The 22,943-nt window shown below is 36.9% G+C and overlaps 4 protein-coding genes across 4 annotated transcripts; 1 reads left to right on the forward strand and 3 right to left on the reverse strand.

Moving 5' to 3' along the window:
- Window positions 1-4,563: 4,563 nt before the first annotated feature.
- On the forward strand, window positions 4,564-6,295 carry LOC115719066 (proliferating cell nuclear antigen). The gene is made up of 4 exons (XM_030647968.2): window positions 4,564-5,031; window positions 5,370-5,522; window positions 5,662-5,759; window positions 5,870-6,295. The coding sequence occupies exons 1-4, from the start codon at window positions 4,713-4,715 to the stop codon at window positions 6,092-6,094; spliced, it is 795 nt and encodes a 264-aa protein (XP_030503828.1). The 5' UTR covers window positions 4,564-4,712; the 3' UTR covers window positions 6,095-6,295.
- A 436-nt stretch (window positions 6,296-6,731) lies between these two features.
- On the reverse strand, window positions 6,732-12,166 carry LOC115719065 (cytosolic enolase 3). The gene is made up of 13 exons (XM_030647967.2): window positions 11,836-12,166; window positions 11,495-11,649; window positions 11,019-11,193; window positions 10,534-10,605; window positions 10,280-10,396; window positions 9,923-10,003; window positions 9,416-9,492; window positions 9,023-9,126; window positions 8,780-8,878; window positions 8,609-8,694; window positions 8,150-8,236; window positions 7,646-7,843; window positions 6,732-7,005 (listed from the first exon to the last, which is right to left on the reverse strand). The coding sequence occupies exons 1-13, from the start codon at window positions 11,938-11,940 to the stop codon at window positions 6,940-6,942; spliced, it is 1,422 nt and encodes a 473-aa protein (XP_030503827.2). The 5' UTR covers window positions 11,941-12,166; the 3' UTR covers window positions 6,732-6,939.
- A 1,859-nt stretch (window positions 12,167-14,025) lies between these two features.
- On the reverse strand, window positions 14,026-19,133 carry LOC115719287 (neutral ceramidase 1). Its single transcript, XM_030648266.2, has 10 exons — window positions 18,910-19,133; window positions 18,203-18,593; window positions 17,711-17,919; window positions 17,292-17,621; window positions 16,836-17,100; window positions 16,476-16,743; window positions 16,244-16,369; window positions 15,564-15,627; window positions 15,187-15,344; window positions 14,026-14,889 (listed from the first exon to the last, which is right to left on the reverse strand). The coding sequence occupies exons 2-10, from the start codon at window positions 18,538-18,540 to the stop codon at window positions 14,341-14,343; spliced, it is 2,307 nt and encodes a 768-aa protein (XP_030504126.2). The 5' UTR covers window positions 18,541-18,593; window positions 18,910-19,133; the 3' UTR covers window positions 14,026-14,340.
- An 808-nt stretch (window positions 19,134-19,941) lies between these two features.
- On the reverse strand, window positions 19,942-22,230 carry LOC133034409 (uncharacterized). Its single transcript, XM_061109491.1, has one exon. The coding sequence runs from the start codon at window positions 22,228-22,230 to the stop codon at window positions 19,942-19,944; it is 2,289 nt and encodes a 762-aa protein (XP_060965474.1).
- Between the last annotated feature and the right edge of the window lie 713 nt (window positions 22,231-22,943).

Below are 22,943 nucleotides of genomic sequence, written 5' to 3' on the forward strand. Positions count from 1 at the left end.
ATTCAAAATTATACATTTTCACTAATTTTAATGAATAAGTTTTTGATAAAAAAATGTATAAATAAATGTGAGATAATTATTTCCTTTAAATTCTTATTAAATTTAAAATATATTAATAAAATTTAAATTAAAAAAACGATAAAAAAAAAAAACTCTCACCTGCATGGGATTATTTATCCCACCCTGCTGGATGGGATAAATAATCCCAGACAAATGAGGTTAACTGGATTAGTTATCCAGACTTCTAACATGCCCAAACACTGGATTGGACAAATTAGCCTGTCTAATCCAATCCAGTCCTGCGTACCAAACGAGGCCAAAAAAGATAAGAGCAGGAATACATTATTGAGTAGGATGTACTATTAATAAATTTTTAAAACAATTTAAATAATTTAGCTACCCAACAGTGTTAGAAGACATTGTAAGAGGACTTTAGTTAAGGGTGTTAGCTATAACATTAAAATCTCTATGCAAAAAATAAATTTTTTTAAAACCATTACAAAGATTACTAATTTTATCTAACACAAGATTCAAAGAAAAAATTAGAGAATCTTTGTTCACCACTTTTTGCAAAACATTCAAGCATTTCAAAGATGATATTATCATACACAAAGCAATGATATTGTACTATGATATTCTAAAGCGCCAAAGCCTCGACCACTTCAGGATCAAGACAACCTTCCAGGAGCCATACAACAGAAGCAAGAACGGTACCCAAGTGAGCACGCACCACCATATCAAGGCTACTACAAGTACCAATTTTATAATAGCAGCATTACTATTAACTTTACAACTTTGTCGCACAACGACTGCACAAAAGTCCAAGTCGTCCCGAGACCAAACTCTCCAAGTCGTACCATCTTAACATGTACAATCATCCTCGAGCTACGGGCTCATTACTGTCCAGCCTTAGCCTTTCCTTTACCTACACATGCAAGCAATAACTGTGAGTCGACAGACTTAGTAAGAAAAACATAAAGCATACAATATATCACCAACTTGTATCTAGACACTCATACACATATTCACAAGGCTTAACAGATAATTTAGAACGTTCTTAACAAAGGTACAACCTCTATACCACATTCACTACGTACCGCTACTGTACTAGTATTGGTAGAGTTTGAATCCTACCCCAAGTACCACTAAGTGTTGTACCACATGCACCACATACCTAATTGTATTAGTGTTGGTAACACCAAATTGTACCCTTAAACATAATATGTTGTATCAATGCACTGCTACCATACTAGTGTTGATAGCATATGAATCTTATAAACAACATGCATATAATACACATACACATATACATATACATTCTATGCTAGTCTTACCTTGTTTCCTGATTCAAGTGTGTCGGTCAATCTAAATAGAAATTCACATGTGACCCTTTGTCACAATATAAAATAGATAAGTGTTTACTCTAGAACACTTCTCTATGCCTGAATAGAACCTTGAGTTTTTCTACCAAACTATAAAGTGAAAACACCCTTAAAAAATACGTAGTTTGGCTCTAACTTATATTCCATATGGTAGAGCTTGTCACAAGCTTTAAAATAGTATGCATAACGTCCAAAACGGACATCCAAGTGAAAAATTATGGCCAAAATACAAAAACTAATTTCCTCGGTAAAGTCCCATTCTAGAAGCTCCTCCGATCATGGAAGCTTCTCCAATCATGGAAGCTCCTTCGATCATGGAGGCTCCTTCGATCATGGAAGCTTCTCCGATCATGGAAGCTCTCCGATCATGAAAGCTCCTCCGATCATGGAAGCTCCTCCAATCATGTAAGCTCCTCGATTATGGAAGCTCCTCTGATCATGGAACCTCCTCCGATCATGGAAGCTTCTCTGATCATGGAAGCTCCTCTGATCATGGAAGCTCTCCCATCACGGAAGCTCTCCCATCCCAGAAGCTCTCCCATCTCGAAAGCTCTCCCATCATGGAAGCTCTTCCATCCCAGAAGCTCTCCCATCCCGAAAGCTTTTTCCTACGCAGCAAGGGCTCACAAATTTCCAACTTTTAGGCCCCCAAAACTAGCTCCCACCTAACCAAAAGCTACCAAAATTTTCAAAATAGCAATTTGGGGTAATCTAAACATAACACATAACTCAAAAGCATCTAAAACAACATGCAATGAAATTCACCATGGATGAGCAAAACTTGAGTTCTCAAAATCCAAAGTTCCTCAAATCCGCTACAGCTGCTATTACTTCCAAAAACAAGCTTTAAAATAGTCTCTAACACAAATTCAACCTCAAATAAAACTAAACCCCCGAATTCCAAAAAATCACAAAAGAGAACCAAGCTTAAAACTTAAAAAACAACAAGGAATAAAGTATATAGGGCTTACCTTGCTCTTGGCTTAAGGTTCTCATCAATCCTTGCTAAAAATGGCTAGAAAATGGAAGTCTAACCTTGGTTTTTCGTTGGTTCTTCTAGGGACGAAGGTGAATGTGAGTGAGAGAGAGAGAGAGAGAGAGAGAGAGAGAGAGAGAGAGAGAGAGAGAGAGAGAGAGAGAGAGAGAGAGAGAGAGAGAGAGAGAGAGAATGAGATAACTTTGGTTTTTCTCTTAATTTCCATAATTCTATTTTCTTAATAAACTAGATCATACCAACAGCATAAAACAAAATTTGGAAGTTTCTACTAACTCCACTACAAGATAAAATCTCAATAAAAGGGCAAATTCTAATTTTGCCCCTTACTTCATACTTAAGCAACTTATAGGTCTAGGGGTAAAGTGGACCAAAACTATAACCCCGCCTAACCTCGATACTCCAAATATTAATATATGAATACCCCACTAAATAAAAGTTTCTAAACTCACTCATGTGACTCTACCGACCATCTGTCGCATTTTTCACTGTTACCGAGCAAAAATCATAAAAATTATAAATTTCACATATAAAATAAATAATACACTTAGAGTTTAATAAAATCTTCAGAATTGGAAAATTATAACTCTAATGCCCATTTCCTAAAAATGGGACCCACAACAAATAAAATCATGCATAGTCATAAAATATTAATAATTAATGCTAATCGCATTACTAAACCATATTCTAATCGTGCCGTCATTACACATCCTCTGGATCTTCATTGATAGGATTCTGATCAACATATTTTACAGTATGTTGAGTTTTCTTGGCAGGATGACTGGTTGCTTCTGTCGGGTCTCCATCGACTCTTGTTTTTGCCTGAGTGGTAGGATCTACATTGTCTATAGGAGTGTCTCCATTGCGACCACCAGTATTCTCTCGAATGAGTACCATGGTTGCAGTATACAATCTTTTATGGTATCACTACTTTCTTTAGCTCTCAATGAAAGCACCAAAATATTTACCAAGATTTTCATAAACCAATAAAATATAATAAAGCTAAAGAAAAATAATCAATGATGAATGAAACCAAAGTTTTTATGTGATTAGAGCATTAATGAGCCTTAATCCACGAGTCAATATTATTGTTATAAGACAGGAAAAACCTTATGATTTACACAAGTGTTTGAGTCCTAGATTTTGCATGAGCACTCCAAGATTGAGATTCTAACCCTTTACGCAAATAAATTTTCTTATATTTATAGTGGTAGGGTTCTTGCCCACTGATAGGGTACATACAAACAATATATTGACTTTGAGCTTATCTAGTGAAGTCCAACCCATGGGGCACTGATTGTATGCTGACGTGGAGGCTATATCTTGTTGATAGTTGTCAAATCATGTCCTACCTTTATGGATAATAAAGACACATTAACGTTTGATCGTCAATTACTATCTTTCTATATATACGCTATGCTGGAGGGTTATATTGCTTGGATGAGTCATCTGTCCAACATCCGGGAGACATGATTTTGTTAATGGATGTCATCCATTATCGTGATTAGGCCTGTTGTTGGGCTTGAAGTAACTGAGTTATACCACTTTTGGAATTACATGTGTCACCATCCAAAAACACAGATAACACTACCCGCAAAAAATAATAAGATAATAGGGTAGGATATGGGTAGAAATTTTTTCATACGGTAGGGTATGTGTAGAAATTTTTTCATAGAGTCGTAGAATAAACGTACCCAACCCATGCTTTACTGGTTGCTATCCCAATTCAATTTTATATTTAAGAATTTAAAATCTATGAATATTTAATTTTGCTGCTTAATTCTCAACTCAACAAGTATGGCAAAAATTTTCTTATTCAATAAAACTCGATGCTTCTCCATAGTGCTTGCCATGAAATATAAAATTACGAAAAGATTTTAGAAGTGTTGTTTTTTTGGCCAAAGAGATATGATTGGATGACATATAAAAAATATACTTATAAAAGAAAAAAATGTTATAAAATGTGAGAGAAACGATGATGTGGTGAGACATTTTTGTCGTCTCGACAAACGACATGTCGTATTCTTAGTCTAAATGAATGTGGTCACATGCAACACACGTCGCACGTGCAACCCATGGCATGAACAGTGAAGGTGCAGGATAGATGAGCAGTAGGAAATCATATCCCATTCCCAAACGCATGGCGGGAATTAAATCGCGCCAAATCCCGCCAATATTTTCCAAGACCCTTTTTCGAAACCGCACTTAAAAATCACTATAAAAACCGATCCAGACCTTAACCGAACCGATCACACTTTCCCCCCAATTTTTTTCATTTCGAAACCCCTCAAACTTGAGAAATACTTTGAAATCGGATAAATCAGTGAGATCTGAAGATGTTGGAGTTGCGGTTGGTTCAGGGTTCGCTACTGAAGAAGGTGATGGAGGCTCTCAAGGACCTCGTTACTGATGCCAACTTCGATTGTTCGGCGACTGGGTTCTCTCTCCAGGCTATGGATTCGAGCCATGTGGCCTTGGTAGCGCTGTTGCTTAGATCGGAGGGCTTCGAGCACTACCGATGCGATAGGAATCTTTCCATGGGTATGAACCTTAACAACATGTCCAAGATGCTAAAGTGTGCTGGAAATGATGACATCATCACTATTAAGGCCGACGATGGAAGTGATACTGTCACCTTTATGTTCGAAAGTCCCAGTATGTTAACTCTTCCTCTAATTCTACATCTTGTTTAGTTCTTGATGATGTTGTTTTGGTCGGCTTACAGTTTTTGATTTCGTTAGTTTATGATTCTTTTTTGTAATTAAAATATTAAATCACTGAAAGCACTTGTTATTGGAGAAATATGTATTCTGTGATTATGTTCATTTACTTTGTTGTATTAAGCTTTTTGGTTGAAAAAAATGTTTTTCAATTTTATAATTTTTGATAGTTAATCTGCTGTAGAGGAAATTGCTGCAGAGTTATGCATGTTTCTTTTATTTTGCTTATTTGTTTATTGTCTTGTTTCTTATTGTGTGGATACTGGATTGCAGCTCAAGACAAAATTGCTGACTTTGAGATGAAGTTAATGGACATTGATAGTGAACATCTTGGAATTCCAGAAGCTGAATACCATGCTATTGTTAGGATGCCTTCATCTGAGTTTGCTAGAATTTGTAAAGATCTCAGCAGCATTGGTGATACTGGTATGGTCTAAATTTTTTTGAAACAATAAAATGCATTCTTTACCCAAGTTTTTCTGGTTATTTCATTACTGGGTTTTGTTTTGCTGGATATTTCATTTGTGGGTTTTTCTTAAACTTCATTTTTTTTTTGCCCTTGCAGTTGTTATCTCTGTGACCAAGGAGGGTGTCAAGTTCTCAACAAGAGGAGATATTGGGACTGCTAACATAGTTTGCAGGCAAAATTCAACAGTTGATAAGGTATAGATGATGCAGTTGAATGGTTTTGTCGCATTTTATTTTTAATATGATGGTCTTAAATTATGCTTCCAGCAACTCATGTAAATTTATGTAATTTGATGAAATTGCAGCCAGAGGAAGCAACAGTTATAGAGATGAATGAACCAGTTTCTTTAACGTTTGCTCTGAGGTATATGAATTCCTTTACTAAGGCAACTCCATTGTCTAACACTGTAACAATCAGCTTGTCCTCTGAATTGCCTGTTGTGGTTGAGTACAAGATCGCAGAGATGGGTTATGTTAGGTTCTACTTGGCTCCTAAGATAGAAGAGGACGAAGAAGAGACGAATCCTTGAGTTTAGGGCAAGTTTTGCTATATTAACCCTGGTTGCACTGTTTAAAGTTAATTAGAAGTTTTTCTTGCACAATTCGTCCAGGGTGGTTGTTCACTTTTTTAACTAGTTAAATATGTAGTTTAGATGATTTCTCAAATTTATCGGTTTTTTCTTTTGTTGTGTAAAGCAAACAATGTTACTTTAATGTTTGTTGTTTGTTTATATGCCTCTATAAATTGACACCCTGTCCTGATGACTAAAAAGGATTTAAAACCAACAAACCTTTTTGGGCCTAGGCGATCATATTTTCACTTGTCGGAAAATTTAGTCTCAAACACAATTGGCCTTCCGGGCTTCCGGAAAACAGGAAATGTTTTTTAGCTTTTAAACGATAGATTTATCATATTTGCTTTATAATTTATAAAGCGGAGTTCACAACCTCTAAAGAGTTAGATACCTAGAGATGCTAAAAAAAAGCAAACTAATTTTACATTATATATATTGCGCTGATGTTCTCTTGTTACAAGCTTTTTAGGCTCAAAGGTACGATAATAAGCGTGCGTCCTGTTTGGTTTGGAGATTCCATTGCATTATAATTACATGTAATAATGAAACAAAAACACCTTTTCAATGTCTTTAAGACAAATTAGTCTGGAACTATGAGAACAAAAAGTTCAATATTATTTCATATTTTAAAGAACACGTTTTACAAATTCCAATATTTGATTACACTCCGCAAATGCTTTAATCAACCAAAATGAAAACACCCAGCAGCAGAAATGCAAAACTGTGAAGATTTATGATTTTGTCAATATCATGTACTTCTAAAGACTTGTGGTGATGGAACCTGATGATACCAATTGGGATCATTGCCTCCAATCTTCACCAGCATAAATTGCATGATCTCCAAGCTCTTCTTCAATACGAAGCAACTGCAAGAAATTTTGGCTTGGTCAATATTTTGTTTAATATACAAGCTGATCCATGGTTTCTCAAGGCTAATGACGGATACATGACCATTGATAGATAAACAAGTACATGGTTTCTCAAACTAGCTGCCTACGAAATATAGTTAGTTTGCTATTAATAGAATCAACAGAACAAAAACAATCAAGTAGTAACTTGGCTAAAGGAGAGCTAGAAGTCCATAAACAGAAAACCTCTAAATTGGTGTATGCAAAATAAAACTCAAAAACAGCCACAACTATTAAGGAAACTAGCAAACATTGTTTCAAAACCAAGGCACATTATTCTGATTGCAAAAAGAGACTGCTAAATGATTCTTTGAGTAATGCACGATCATAATAAATGTAAACAAGTAACTGTTGTGATAGAAAGTATGGTGACAAACCAACTTATCATGTTTTAAAATTGCATACGTAGCTGAAATTTTTTCATTGTTTTTCTTTTTTTTTTGACAAAACCATTTTTTCAATGTTGAGACCAAAATGTAAAGCATAAAAGTTGGTAGTGGATGAAAATAATTGTTTTTCCTTTATAAAGTGAAAGATAGAGTTGCTGAAAATTAATACAGAAGGCTAGATAACATGATGAATGAAGATGGATGAGGACCTGATTGTACTTTGCTAGCTGCTCTCCTCTGCAAGGAGCACCTGATTTGATCTGACCAGTGGCAAGGCCGACAGATAAATCAGCAATGAAAGAGTCTTCAGTTTCACCACATCTATGAGACGTAACAACTCCCCATTGGGCATCCTTTGCGAGCTTTACCACTTCAATAGTTTCTGTAACAGTCCCAATCTGATTTATCTGATTGAACAAAAGATTCTCAGAATTAAAAGTAATACACGTTTATACCAACTATAAACCTTAGATTTAAAAGAACTATCCAACAGAACAAGGTTCACCACTGACGTTAGATAGATAAGGTTTTAATTCATATCATGTTTGGGTCTGTATAAAATGTTTTCACTTGTACAAGTAATGTCATAGAACTATGCAAAGAGGTAAGCGGCATAATATCAGAATTAGTAGTAAAAGTACACTGATTCAGTAAAAAGAAAAATAGTAAAAGTACACTTTTCTCACACTTCCATAATTAGCTAGATTAGATACCTTGAGAAGAAGAGCGTTGCAAGTGGATTCATTTACTGCCCGCTCAATACGTTTTGAATTTGACATCAACAAGTCATCCCCTACAACCTGCAAAACCATCACACCCTCAATGAAATCGAGCTCCGTATTGGGTCAGAACCAAAAACACATCAAGTATTTCAACATGCCAACACATAAAGTTGTACTGACACACCTCTTTTAATTGCTTAGCCACAACTAAGTATCCAAAGGAAATGTTAAATGTTATGCTCCACATAAGCACCAATAAGTGATACAATCACACATGCATGAAACAATTCTTTTTTTTTTAAAAAAAATCTTTCAAAATTGTGTTGCAAATTTCTGTATCACATTTTGTATTATAGTCTAAACCATGCTACGCATTACAAGTTGATGTGAAAAGAGACTGTAAACAAAGACCACATATGTGATATTCACCAGCAAGGAAACCAAAGATACCTGACAAAGTTGAAGGCTTGAAAATTGCTTGATGTTTTCCCAATCCTCCTTGTCAAACGGATCCTCAATTGAGACAATTGGGTACTCTAATAAGATCCCAAAGAAGGAATTAAGCTAGAAAGATGTCTTGGTAAAAGAGAAAACAATGAAATTAAGAAATAAATCATGTACCAATACAGAGTTCTTTGTACATGTCAATCATATGTTCCCCCGACTTAAAATTTTGTCCCGACTTATTTGGAGATTTGAAGTCCAGGTCATACTTTGTTCCTATATAAGAGAATATGAAACAAAACTTTAGCATTTAGGAAACAAGAAAAAAGGACTTTAATGCATGGAAAGACAACCTATTGAACAACAGTTTGTATACCAATTCATGACTGAGTAAAACAATTTCAGTGAAGAATACTTCACCTATGCAAAAATCAGTAGCAGCAACATCAATTGCTATCTTTATTTTCTCATTATACCCTGTTCTGTTGATAGCCTCCTTTACAAGATCCAAGCCTTCTTTAATACTGCAAATATGTGTAATAAAACAAAGACATGACATTTTCTGAACAAGTTTCTAACCTTTCTGTAGATTATCACAACACTGAGTGTAACAGTAAACCTCTGATTTATAGAGTACAGTACTTGTATCTAAGATTTTATAGTCATATAGTTAAATAAATCTTCTCCTCTCTCTCTCTGTTTCTTAAGGAAGTATTGAAAAAAGAATTACCATAACACATAGAAGACAATGATTTCTGGTAAACACCACCCCCCCCCCCCCCCCCCCCCCCCCCCCAAAAAAAAAAACCTTACCTGGAGAAGTCTGGAGCAAAACCACCATTTTCACCAATGTTACATCCATGTGCACCATATTTTTCTGTAATAACAACCTGCTCTTTTTTAATAACAATACAGTCAATGATTAAGTGAATAATAGTAATGTCCCCTCATCTATATTTTTATATCTCTTTTTTTGTCAAAACTCCTGTAACAAAATTATCATATTAATCAAGAAAGTTGTCTAGGAAATGCAAACAATTAAAGCTGAATAATGTCTCATTTAAAGTACTAATCATGTCAGTTTCTTGGCCTAAAGTCATCCATTATTGATGTCGTGATCATTCAGAGATTACCATTACAGTTTTCTTATAGATTCTCAAACAATGTTAAAATGAAGAAAATTTGAAAATTTTCCACTTAGAAATAAACTAAAACAGCACACAAATGATAAAACTACCAAAATATAACTCTCTCTTATATTGTAATGTAAGCAAAAGCACTGAGAGTACTTGTTATGAGAGTTAAGGTAAACAAAATCACCTTCAAATGCTGATAAGTCTCAGAGCCCATTTGCAATGCCTCTTCAAACCTGATTGCTCCGATGGGGAGAATCATGATTTCCTACAGTGCAGTTTAATTAAAATGTAAGTCTCATAGTAAAATAGAATTTAACATTACAAAATAAATAGAGAAAACTGCTGCAGCAAGAATAAAACGTACTCATTGTCATAGAAGGATGAAAAAAAAAATCTGAAACTCATGCAGATACAAATTAAGACAAAGACTATAATTCAGAGGCAGCAAAGCATTCACAATCTTTGAATTCATAAAAGTTGAAAATAAAAATCACAAGTTTTGTAGAGAACACACTAACTTTTAAGGCTTAAAACAGCATACCTGAATTGCTAAACTGTTCCCAGCATGTTTCCCTCCACTAATAACAGTGAAAGCAGGGACAGGAAGAGTCAAATTGGTTTTTCCAGAAAGATCAGCAATGTGTTTGTAGAGTGGAACCTGAAATTTGTCATTTCTTAGAATGTCTTATGCAAAGTATACAGCTTGTAGACAACAAACTCTGATATGATTTTGCAGGGAGAGAGAGAGAGTGAGAGAGCAAAAAGAGAATGTAAAGCTAATAAAAAAGGGCATGCCTCCTTTTCTGCTGCCCCGGCTTTGCATGCAGCAATTGACACAGCTAGTATGGCATTTGCTCCAAGTTCACCCTAAAACATGACATGAAGTAAGAAACATCACCCCATTCAAAAGAAAAGCAAAGTTAACTCTGTGCTCAATGAAGTAAAGATATTTTCTGTTAAATCAGATGCAAGTAATGTACATTTGACAAAACCCAAGCGGTTATGCATCTTAAAACGATACCCTATTCATATAATCTGTCCAGATCATATAGCAATCAGTACTAAGTCTCCTTTCTTTCAAGTACCACAAGCTATAATAATCTTGAAGCTTTGTTATTAGACGTAGATAAAAGCACAATAGAGAGCATTGATACCCTACATAACTAGACCTCGAAGTGTGAGACTTATTTATCTTCTAAAAGTACTAAAACTTTTGGGAACATGTTATCCAAAAGTTTGAATTGGATAAAATCCAACTATAAAGAAATACAATACAATACCTTTTTTTCTGTCTTATCAAGGTCTATCATGGCTTGATCAATCTGGGATTGAAGTGTTGGGTCCATGCCAATTAGTGCTTCAGATATTTTTTCATTGACATTCTTAACAGCTCTATTCACACTATTTCCCAAATACAATCCCTTGTCACCATCACGCAATTCAACAGCCTCATACCTGAGATAAGTAATCTATTAAGGATTTCAACTTTCGAAGCTCAATGAAATTCGTATTTGAATGATAACCAGTCTAAACGGCATAGTCAGGTTATACATAAATTGCGGTTAGTATTTTGGTAATATAGTTATGCACCGAAAACATCACTAACAGTCAGTATATTCAATACATACACAATGATAAAACTAAAGATTCAATTCATGATTGTTTTTTTTTTCCCCCTTTTTTCTCTGGTAATTAAACTAAGAACATAGAGAATACGGGGAAATATATAACAGATAAAGATTGAAATATCTCATACATTCCAGAAGAATCTCCACTAGGAGCTGAAGCACGAAACATTCCTTTGTTAGTGGTAAGGTCCACTTCAACAGTCGGAATTCCTCGGCTATCGAGGATCTGTCTAGCTTTTACCTTCGTGATCACTGAAGGAACCGCTTTCTTCATATGGTTCGACTGTAAATACATCATGACTCCAAGATCAAAACCAAATCAAAAGAAGAACCTTGCAAAACTTAGCTAGAGTACGTTAAAAGGGGCTTAATTATGCAGGAAATTCAAAGTTGTAGCTCGTTCGACAAAATTTTCTCCCACTTCCTAGGGAAACAAACATAAAGAGGTGAAAGAAAAGAGGAACATTACGATGAAGAGGACCGGATCAGAAGTCTTGGCCCTAACGGCGGCATTGACGGCGTCCTCAATTTTCCTAGAAAGCATGTGCTTGTCCAGATACTCTTGTACCGACATTTCGTCGCTGCCTTTATCGTTTCTCTTCTTCTGGATTTGAAATCGAGGAAGAAGCGATTTCTCGAGCTGTGTATCGTCTTCTTCGCGACGGTAAAAGAGTTCTCCGGTACAGGCTCAGGTGCCGGGTTTTCCTCTCTTTCGAGTGACCTGAGCTAAGCTGAGCCGAACGTGTTGGATCGTCCCAAATCGTGTGATTATTTGAAATTTGTTGTCGTTTGAGATTAAAATGATGCTACTCTTTCTTTTATATAGTTGTACGTTGAGAATAAATCAACGACATGCCGTTGAGTTTCGCCAGTATTCATTTTGTATTTATTTTTTCTTTTGCTCAATAGTATTTTTTTTTTTTTCAAATGAAACGTTTCGTTTTGGCTGTATGATGTATCACACTTTTTTTTTTTCTTTCTCTTAATACCAAACATTTTATAAAGCATGTGATTAATTGTTATGGTGCTTGGAAAAATTGAGTAGTTGGATAGATCAGTGTATATCTATCACCACTCTGAATGTTTGTTTTAATGGAGGGTAAGTTGGTAAGATTAGGCCCTCGTGTAGCGTAACTCGCTTTCTTCTTATCTGTTTGTTTATTCGGACAGCAGAAATTCTATCAAGGTTGTTGGAAGAAACCTGGGGAAAGGAGATTATTAAAGGTATTAGACTGTGCCGAGAGGGTCCGATTCTGTCACATATTCTTTACGGGCGATTTAATTTTAGTTGGTTGGGCTAACTTGGAAGAGGCTAGAGGTTATTGGTAGTGTTTAGAAGATTTCTGCTCTAGTCAGGTCAATGGGTCAAGAAACTTAAAACTTCAATCTTCTTCAGTAAGAACACTCCTGATGGGGTGAAGAGAGGGATCAAAGAAGCTCTGAGAGTTGGAGACCTAGTGGGGAATACTAAATACCTGGGGCTCCCTGTAGTAAGATCTAGACAGAAGGATGCGTACTATAACTTTATTTGGATGATTTGACCACTACGCTACAGGGGTGGAAAGCTGGGCTACTCTTATTAAGTATGTGGGACTATCCATACCTAATTATGCCATGCAAACTAAACTACAAAACTCTCGAATAGTCTTGTTAATAAGATTGATGGCATGGTCCGCGAATTCTGGTGGAGTTTTGAGAAAGGAAACCATGGAATTCACTAAAGACTTGGGATAAACCGTGTCTTCCTAAATCCAGCGGTTGACTAGGATTCCAAAAAACTAAAGAAATGAACCAGACTTACCTAGCCAAGTGGGGGTGGAACCTATTAACTGGTAGTCAATCCCTTTGCTGCCGGGTTTCGAAAGCGAAGTACCTAAAAGGGAAAGATTTCCTTACTCGCAAGTACAAAGACTTAGATTTATGTTTTTAGAAAAATGTGGTGAAAGCCAAATCTATTTTAAAGAAAGGTGCTTGTAGAATGATTATGGATGGAAGGGATACTAAAATCTGGAATGATCCTTGGGTTTTTCATGGTTTGGAGTTTTATCCTAAGTATAATGGATCTGTAGATGCTGTTGGTAGCAGAGTGGCTGATCTTATGACGGATTACGGTGATTGGAACATTCAAAAATTGAATCACCTATTTGACAAAGAAACTGTTTCAGCCATTTTGAAAAGGGATAACTTTTTGGTCAAGGTAAGGATAGGTGAATTTGAACCAAGGATTAGATTGGATCCATCCAATCCAAGAAAAATAGAGTAAAATTTTAACGTTAATTTTTATATATACATATTATATATTTTACGTATAACAATATAAAATTTAATTATTCATCCAAACTAAATAAAAATACTAATTAGTTTGATTAGATGTTGGATGTATTAGATTTTCGGACACCCTATCCAACATCCGATTCGATCCAATTAGATATTCAAAAATAACATCAAACCGATCCGATTACAATTCGATATTCAATGTTTGACAGTCAGTTGTAATTAAATCGGTCAGTTGTCATTGAATTGGATGATTTATGCACACCCTTACATACTGTATTTTTGTAACCATTTTGTTGTTTTTGTATTTTTTTTTTTCTAAATTATCCCATCAAAAAAAAAAAAAATGCAGAACATCCATAATCTCAATTCTTACCGGCCCACATTTATATGAACAAAAAGCTACATAAACTGAGAATGAACTGATTCATATACATAAAAAGCATTACAGTAATCTCCAAAAAAAAAAAAATGAAAAAGAAAAAGAAAAGCATTACAGGACAGAGTCCATTTCGTGAAAGAGTGAGGTTTTTTTTTTCATGAAAGGGTTAGGTTGATGGTCTTCATTCTGGGCTAGCCATGATAAAGAATTAGACTAGTCATATAGATATGCGCAATCCACCACCAGTGACAACCGCTACTTCATATGTTGAGCATCAAATATTAGCTGAAATCTTTCATACATACACGAATACATTTCTTATGCTACTACAAAGGCGCTAGATGCACCCTTGAAATGGCGAATTGATCCGAAAAGGCTTTTTGAAGCACCAAAGTGTTTAATTCTGTACACACCAGGAGTTGCAGACTTGGGAATTCTCCATTCCATTGTTGCATGACTTCGGGTACTAAGCTTGGATGGTCTGGACCACTTGAACCTCAGGCAGAAATCATCATCATCATAAGCAGGGACCCAAGTATCCTTTCCTCGAAGAAACTCTACAAGTGCAAATGTGCCTTCCGTCATAAGGTCATTCCGAGGGCAAGCTGACCAGAAGACCACTTTCACCAGGTCACCTCTCTTGAAGGTAGCATTCTGAGGAACATCAGTACTGACATCCCCAAAATTAACTCCAGGAGGCGTGGCGTCCATCACAACTGGTGTCAGTAAGCTAATTTGCTTATTGAGAAGATCTGGAGGCTGTGGCCCTGGTTCCACTTCTTTATTGGCGACGAGTGCACTTGCCAGCTTCTTGAATTCCTGAATGTAGGCGCTTAACGTGTGTGGTCCATACAGAGTGGAGGCACCCTGGAGAGTAACAAAAATCAATAGAAGTAGAATGAGAACAGTACTATGTAGTATGTAGTTTCCAAAACATAAGGTTACTATGATCAGTTAACACCTCTTTATCTATTTTGTAATTGTATCATGTGTATTTGCATGTTCTTTATCAAGAGAAAACAAGAAAAATATTGAAACCAGAGTCATCAAAAGTAGCAAGATGTATATTGTTTTACTAAACATGCTTAGTGATCTGCCAGATATTCATCCATTTTCCTATTTCTCACTCCCAAAAAATTTAGACATCCATTAGCAAGAACTGACCTCGTATCTCTGCACCTCGTACTCTTCAAAAGTAGTGACATACTGAGAATATGTATTTGTCAATCCTGCTATAACAACATGAATCTCCCCATTATTACCAGCACTGAGAACAGTCTTCACAGCATCACGAAGGCGCCTACCAGCCATGGTTGTAAATTCTGTGTGAAATTGGAGGAGAAAAATAAATATCAGAAAAGTGTACAGCCTAAAGAAACAGATCCAGATAGAGAGATTTATATGTTTCTAAAAGCAAAGTTTAACTTTTTACCAGCCAAATAATACAAATGACTCCATTTGGTCCTACTAGTGAAAGTGAAGCTAGGACCAAATTTAAAACATTATAAAAAAAGACCAGGAAAAGCAAAACAAGCAACAACCTCCAGGTACACTGAGAATGGCTAGCTGCCCTATGCGCAGGATCTGGATTGGAAGTATAGAAGGCTGAAAAAGAAAAAGAGCAAACATGATTTTCTTGAGTAGGAGCATCAATCCGTTAGGAAAAAATAATAGCAATCCTCATTATAACATATATGCATTAATACAAATAACAGATATAATATGTAATTTGAGAATATAATCAATTCAAAGTAGCTTTAGTCTTGAATTATTTTTTGTTGCAGTCTATCTTCAAAGGCCTCGATACATTCTAAGCAGACTATGCCTTAAAAATGCAGCTAGTATGCCTTAAAAGCCCTGTTGTCATTGAAGGACAGATGGAGCTACCAGGCGCTATGGGGATAATTAAGATATCTATTAACAAAATAACTAGAGAGTACGTACAGTTTCCTACTGTATATCTTAGCTCCAATGAATCTGTCACTTGTGTGTATCTTCTCTAGATAAAACTTACAGAATAATGGAGTTAGAAACTAAAATAATTATTATCTTCAATAACGGTTAACCATGATTTACAGCTATGCTATTGACTCGCAATTAACTACAGCAAGTTCTAAATAGTTTGATCGTGGAATTAAAATCATCAAACCAACCATCTTAAAGATTCTTTCCTCTTGACATCATTTTAACAGAAATATATCCAAACAAGTCTAAAACCTACCGCCCAGTCATATGGTTCTTTCATTTCACCAGTATCAAGCAAGATTGGCTTTGGATGTTGACAATCAACTTGTTCTTTGCCTGGTGTTTTTAGTAAATTCCGCACCAACTTCCAAAATGGATTTCCCTGATATAAGATCATTAAGAATTATACCAGCACAGAACAGTCAGGAATACATAGTATGACAGCGTAGGGAAATGTATAGCTTAAAATGTCTTCATTCACAAATTACCTGATCGTCACCTTGCTTAAAGTCGAAAGCACCAGGTCCATCAGTTGTTCCGGCAGCAAAGCCGAACCCCATTGCAGCTGGGCATGTTTTAACCACCTCATAACCTCCTTGTTTGGGGATCTTTACTTCTAATTGGGAGAAGTCTATGTAAGCGTGGCGATAATCAATCTTGCTTTTCAGTGTTTCAGATGCTTTGTTGAATAGATCTACAGCGGTTTTGAACTGCCTCTCACCAATAATACGTGTACTCTCAAATTCGTCTGGGTAACTGACAACATCAAGAATGAGGGGCAATTATTGAGGTATAAGATATGAAAGTGCTACATACCAAAAATTCATCGCATGGAGATAAATAAATACCCTGGTCCTCTTCCATAGCATAATTCATTCTTCCCACCACAGGTACTATGATTGAAGTCACAAGGTAAGCCACTGTCTATACAGAAGGCCCCATGAACATTTGGACTAACATCACCACAGTTGGATTGGCAAAAGGCAGATACAAATGCAGGCTTGTTAGCCTGCCTGAGAACACCCCTGACTCGTCTTGCAACACTTAAAGTCCTGGTAGCTGGTTTACCAGAAGGAGACTGGAAGGATGCAGCAAGCTCCAGTAACTCATGGTCTGCATCAGACAGATCTCAAATAATTATCCAAAGATATGTCATATTTGGATAAAATCTTGCCCCACTTTTCCAATAATTAAAAACTGAGAACTAAAAAATTAAAAAAATAAATAAATAAAATGAACAGGACCATACATCATAAACCCTTTAAGATAATAAACTCCAAGTAAATGAGAAATGCAAGACTCACGTTCAGAATGTCCTGAAACTATGTTAGAGACTCTTCGAGGAATTCCTTCGGAAGCAAATTCATCAGAAACTCCACGTTGCTCAAACCAATCTTCCATAAATCGTGCAGCAGCACCCTTGTTATCCCCACTGATTAATGGATTTGTACGACTCATAGAAGTCCCATGAGTGGCAAACCAATTGAAGCTACCCACTGGACCCCACTGATCATCAACAAACTTTAAAAGGGTCATCTCTTTGTCAACATCATACTTGTATTTACTGCGTTCTGCTGCAGGATTATTAAGATAGGCACTAGGACTGCGATTTACACCAGCATCTAGGATCTCTCCTGCAAGTTAAGGTTAAAATTAATATAAGAATATTTATTGTCATAAATTTATCTTATTAAGTAAAAGCTTTAGAATCTTCTCTCCTTACCCTTGTTTACAAAAATTGATCCTGGACTGAGATTGTCATGAGCCTCTATAATGCTTTTCTCAATACCATTGACAAGGACATCAAATGATTGACGCACAAATCCAAGGGAAGTTACAATATATACAACGTATTGGAGATAGCCCCCAGGCCCAGCATGGGTGTGTATTCCACTGATAGCTACATTTTTTTCGTTGTATAAATCACCATATCTGCCAAGTAACATATAAGAATTTAGTTTGTTTATTTTTAAAACAAAAGAATCTAGTTGAACCTCTTGTTCCCTTTAAACAAGTCCTTAATACAAAAATGCTACAGAGCTTATGGGGCATTGGAAAATTTTCCCTTTTTATGCATACTAAAGTTATAAGAATTTCGGTCCATCAAATCATATTAGTCTCAAAATTTTGCAAAACTTTATTCTTTTTTGAAAAAAAAAAACATTGTGTACCTACGGATGCAGAGTAATATCTAAAGAATTATTATAATGATTACCTTGCTTTCAGCCTCTCAAGCACTTTTATTGTCACAAGCTGTGAGGCCATACAAGCATCAAGATTAACAAACACCACCCGTTTCCCTTGAGGCTCTGCAACAATAAATGTGCGAGCTCGAAGCCTTAGGTGAACACCAGCTGCAATCTGGCCTGTGTTAGCATAACCCATCATATTGACATCGGCAGCTGGTCCCGTAATGTCATAGCTTCCAAGACCAATCAAATATTTGGAATTCCCCCCTTTACCGCTATGTAACAACAAGAAAATTGCAATCCAAAACCAGCTACCAACGCATGCTCTCAAAATATTGAAATGAACACGAGAAAACAACTCCATCGTAGCACCACCAAATTCAGAGTCTTAGAGCATAATCAATCACTCAACACTCCCTGAAAACTCACACAGACACCAAATCAACATAGCTAAAGCAAAATCAGCACTGAAATTCAAATAATCTATTCTGCCATAATTCCACACACAAATACACAAAAATAACTTCGTACTGTTTGAATTTGTAAACACAATGATTCTAGCAATGATACTTATTTTGGTGAGGGATTGAGCTTTCAACTTAAAACCAATTGATACATTCTTGGGACTATTTCCAAACATCCAAGAAAACAGTTAAAAGTCGCTGAACGAGAGAAAAAAACCCCTAAAAATGATGAAGCAGGCCAAACAATTATTGGTGAGAAGTTTTAGTACCTTGTATTTCAGAATCGACGGAGCTGCGGTTCCATTAAAGAGCCATTGATCGAAGAAGTCCTTGTAGTTTAAAGCATTTTCAGCCTTAGTGAGCAGAGGTATAGAGAGAGAAAGATGATTATTGTTGATTTTATAAAGGAGAGCACCTACGCTTCAAAAATGGAGTCAAAGGAAAGACAAGTATACCCGATAGCTGAGAAGGAAAGACACTGTGGCGGTTTATGGTTTTATTTGATTTTCTTTTTTACAAATAAATAAAGAGAAATGTTAGGAGGTAACAGTAGTGTCTAGCATGCTTCTATGTGTTTTTATTAGTCCTAAGTATTGTTTCCATATAATTTAGGGAGTATCGCTAACTAATTGCAATATAAAATATGGAGGAAGTGCTAATAATACTGGTACGTTACTCATAAATAAATAAATAAAGAGGTGTTTAATTTTGTATGGCGGTGTTTATTTATGATGTACTATGTATCTGATTTACCCGAATCTAAATAATAATGAATCGGTCAGATCAGATTACTTCGAATTAACCTTTGATTGAGACTTTTATTAATCAATGAAAAGACAATTATTGCTCAAATTCTATTTGATTACTGATATGTCTTACAATTTCGAATCAATAGTTGAATATTGAAACATTGTGTAACACCACAAGTGACAACCTATAAGTTTCTCTCGTAATTCTTTTTTTCCCAAGTCAAGTGCTTCATCGATTTACCTGTTTATGTACATTTGTACAAACTCCATTTGCCTTCAGTAGCTGAGTTGAAGTGCACGAATTTTTCGTGAGTTGAAATAGTTGTTTACAAACGTTTGGCTTTCCGTTTTATGAGCAAGTGGGCGTAAGCGTAGCTAAGTTAATAAAACGACAGAGCCCAAATGTGGCCTAATTTATGCTTGTCACTGGGAAACATTTCTAAGCATCGGTGGACCCATTTATGCGATCCTCACGTTACTTCCTACTACGGATTTTTGTGGTGTTTTAATTTTTTTTTTTTTTTTTTTTTTTTGAAAGAACCTCAGTTCATATTAAATTGAAAAAACTAGAGAGCTGGGATTCACAGGGGGAAATCCCTCCCCAGTTGAAAACTGGCAATCAGCCAAACAAACTCTAGCCGACTTGGCTAAGTCATCTACTACAGTAAAATGTTCTCTTCTAACAAAAACAACAAAACAAGCAGAAAAAACAGAAAGTTTTCCTAAAATTAAAGAAAAAAGAGCAGAACATTTCCAATCCGGGGTGTTCTTTGATCGGATGGCCTCCACCAGCACCTTCGAATCAGAAATAATGGTGAGATTATCCCATTGTTGCATCTCGGCCCATTGCAAACTCAAAAGAACAGCCTGCATCTCAGCCTCTAGAGCGGAATCCCCCACACCAGAAGAGATACCGTGCCACCACTCCATAGAAGACATATCCATGGCCACCATAGCACAACCGTACTTTCCTTCCTTGAAGGAACCATCCACCATAACAGTCTTGGTGGTTGTGATTCTCGACTGGGACTCCCTTTCGGTGTAGGTAGACCGACTATCATTCTCCCCAACAATCAGTTGAATCTCAGCCAACCTGCTGGAGATTTCCCCTCTTAGCAAGTTCACATTCGGCACATAATTCTCAGTGTGGAACACTTTGTTCCTAGTATTCCAAATGCAATCCAGAATCACTCCAATACAGTTGATGAAATTGGGACGATTAGTGTGATCAATCGAACTACAGAGGTTACGCATAACTTCCTTCATATTAGTACCCATCACCCTATCGATTCTGATAGGCCAGGGGCTAGAAAACCATAAAGCCAGGGCAATACTACATTTGGTAAAGAGATGCAAAGATGACTCAGGGGCAGTATGGCATAAAGGGCAGAAATTTACCTCCACAGACGGAAATTTGTCCCCAGTAGGCAAAACATTCGAACAAACTCTCCATAGAAGCAAACTCAACCTAGGGTGTATCTTAGAGTTCCAAATCCATCTCCACAAGTCTTCTTTTTCACCAAACCGCTCTTGTTGTTCAACCCAATAGGCACCCTTTACACTGAACTTTCCCACCAATGAATTCTTCCAAATAAGAGTATCTGTGGAAGCATTCACATTGATTTGTATTCCCCCGATCTTGGTGCCCATATCACTGCCAAACAGATACCGGAGATAGCCCAAATTCCACTTCCTGGTACTTCTATACATCAAATCCGCTACCGATTGCATACTAGGAGCCTTTGACCGAATGCTTTCCATCAATTCTCGGAATTGAACATAGTCCAACCATGGAATCCATGGCTGCCACCAAACATCCACATCTTCGCCCGTAGCAAGAACAGAACACGCCCCCTTGGCTATTGTATTTCTAGCTCTAAGGATACCACGCCATAAAAAACTGTCAGTGGGCTTTTCTTGGACACTCCAAAAGGATTCACGCGGAAAGTATTTTCCTTTCATAATATCACACCAAGGCCGATTGATCCCACAAGCCAACATCCAGGCAAGTTTGGCTAGTAAGGCATGGTTAATATCTTCGAAACGCCGAAACCCGAGTCCCCCCAACATTTTGGGTTGACAAATAGAATTCCACGACTTCGCAGCCCACATATACTGATTGTCAAGAGAGCCATTCCACCAAAATTTTCTAACTATAGCATCCAATTCACGGCAGGAGGAGAGGGGAATTTTGAATGTGGACATGGCATAGTTGGGAAGGGCCAAAGCTACTGAATTTATGTATACCAATCTACCGGCCTTAGACAAGGACTTGAGTTTCCAACCTTCGAGTCTCTCCACCAGTTTAGATTTAAGAAAGTGAAAATCCTTCCTTTTGCTTCGGCCAAAGATAAAGGGATTACCCAGGTGCTTCTCCGAGTCTGATATCACACTCATATCCAGCTTGTTCTCAATGGCTTCCTTGAGCGAATTTGAACAATTGCCCGAGAAAAGAATTCCAGATTTCTGTTTGCTACACTTCTGCCCAGACCACTCTTCAAATTGTTGAATGCAATCATTCAAAGTCTCTATATCCCGGAGATTAGCTCGGGAAAATATAATGGTATCGTCCGCAAACATAAGATGAGATAAAGCTGGAACATTGCGAGCCACCTTGATACCATGTAGCCTACCTCTGTCTTGTTCTAAAGAGAGGAGCCGAGAGAGTACTTCATTGCAAAGAAGGAATAGATACGGGGACATGGGATCTCCTTGTCGAATGCCCCGTTCCGGCTTGAAGCGTTTCAAGGGCTTCCCATTGAGAAGAATGGAATAGGATACTGTTGTCACACAACACATCACCAAATTGATGAAGTGAGTAGAGAAACCGAATCGTTCCATAACAGCCTTCAAAAACCCCTATTCCAAGCGGTCATACGCTTTGTTCATGTCCATTTTAATGGCTAGAAGACCCCCTTTCCCTTTCTTTTTCTTGATAACATTCACGACCTCCTGAGTAAGTAAGGTTGACTCGGCTATCCACCTTCCAGGGAGAAAAGCCGATTGTGTAGGAGCAATAAGATGATCAAGAACCACTTTCAGACGATGCGCCAAAATGCGAGCTATAACCTTGTATACAAAATTACATAAGGCAATAGGCCGATATCGCTCCACACAATCCGGATTGGTACCTTTCGGGATAAGGCAGATGAAAGAATGATTAAGACTCGGATCCAGAGTTCCGGAAGCAAAGAAACGCTGAATGCTCTTGACTACATCATCTCCAACAAAGTGCCAGCATTTGCGGTAGAAACATCCCGAAAGGCCATCCGGGCCAGGCGCCTTGAGGGGATGCATTAGAAAAACATGGGACCTGATTTCCTCCTGATCAGGAATCGCCGTGAGCATGTTATTCTCGTAGTGAGAAATCGAGTTGCTTATCAAGACATCAAGACCATCATAAGAAACCTGACCTTTAGATGAAAAGAGATCAATAAAATACTCATTGAGGATCGTACCAATCTCCTTGACATTCGAACATAACATTCCATTGGAATTTTTCAGATTCCATATTTGATTTCTCTTCCTCCGCACCATGGTGGACGCATGAAAAA

The sequence above is a fragment of the Cannabis sativa genome, chromosome 2 (genome assembly GCF_029168945.1).
Source record: "Cannabis sativa cultivar Pink pepper isolate KNU-18-1 chromosome 2, ASM2916894v1, whole genome shotgun sequence".
Lineage (NCBI taxonomy): Eukaryota > Viridiplantae > Streptophyta > Magnoliopsida > Rosales > Cannabaceae > Cannabis > Cannabis sativa.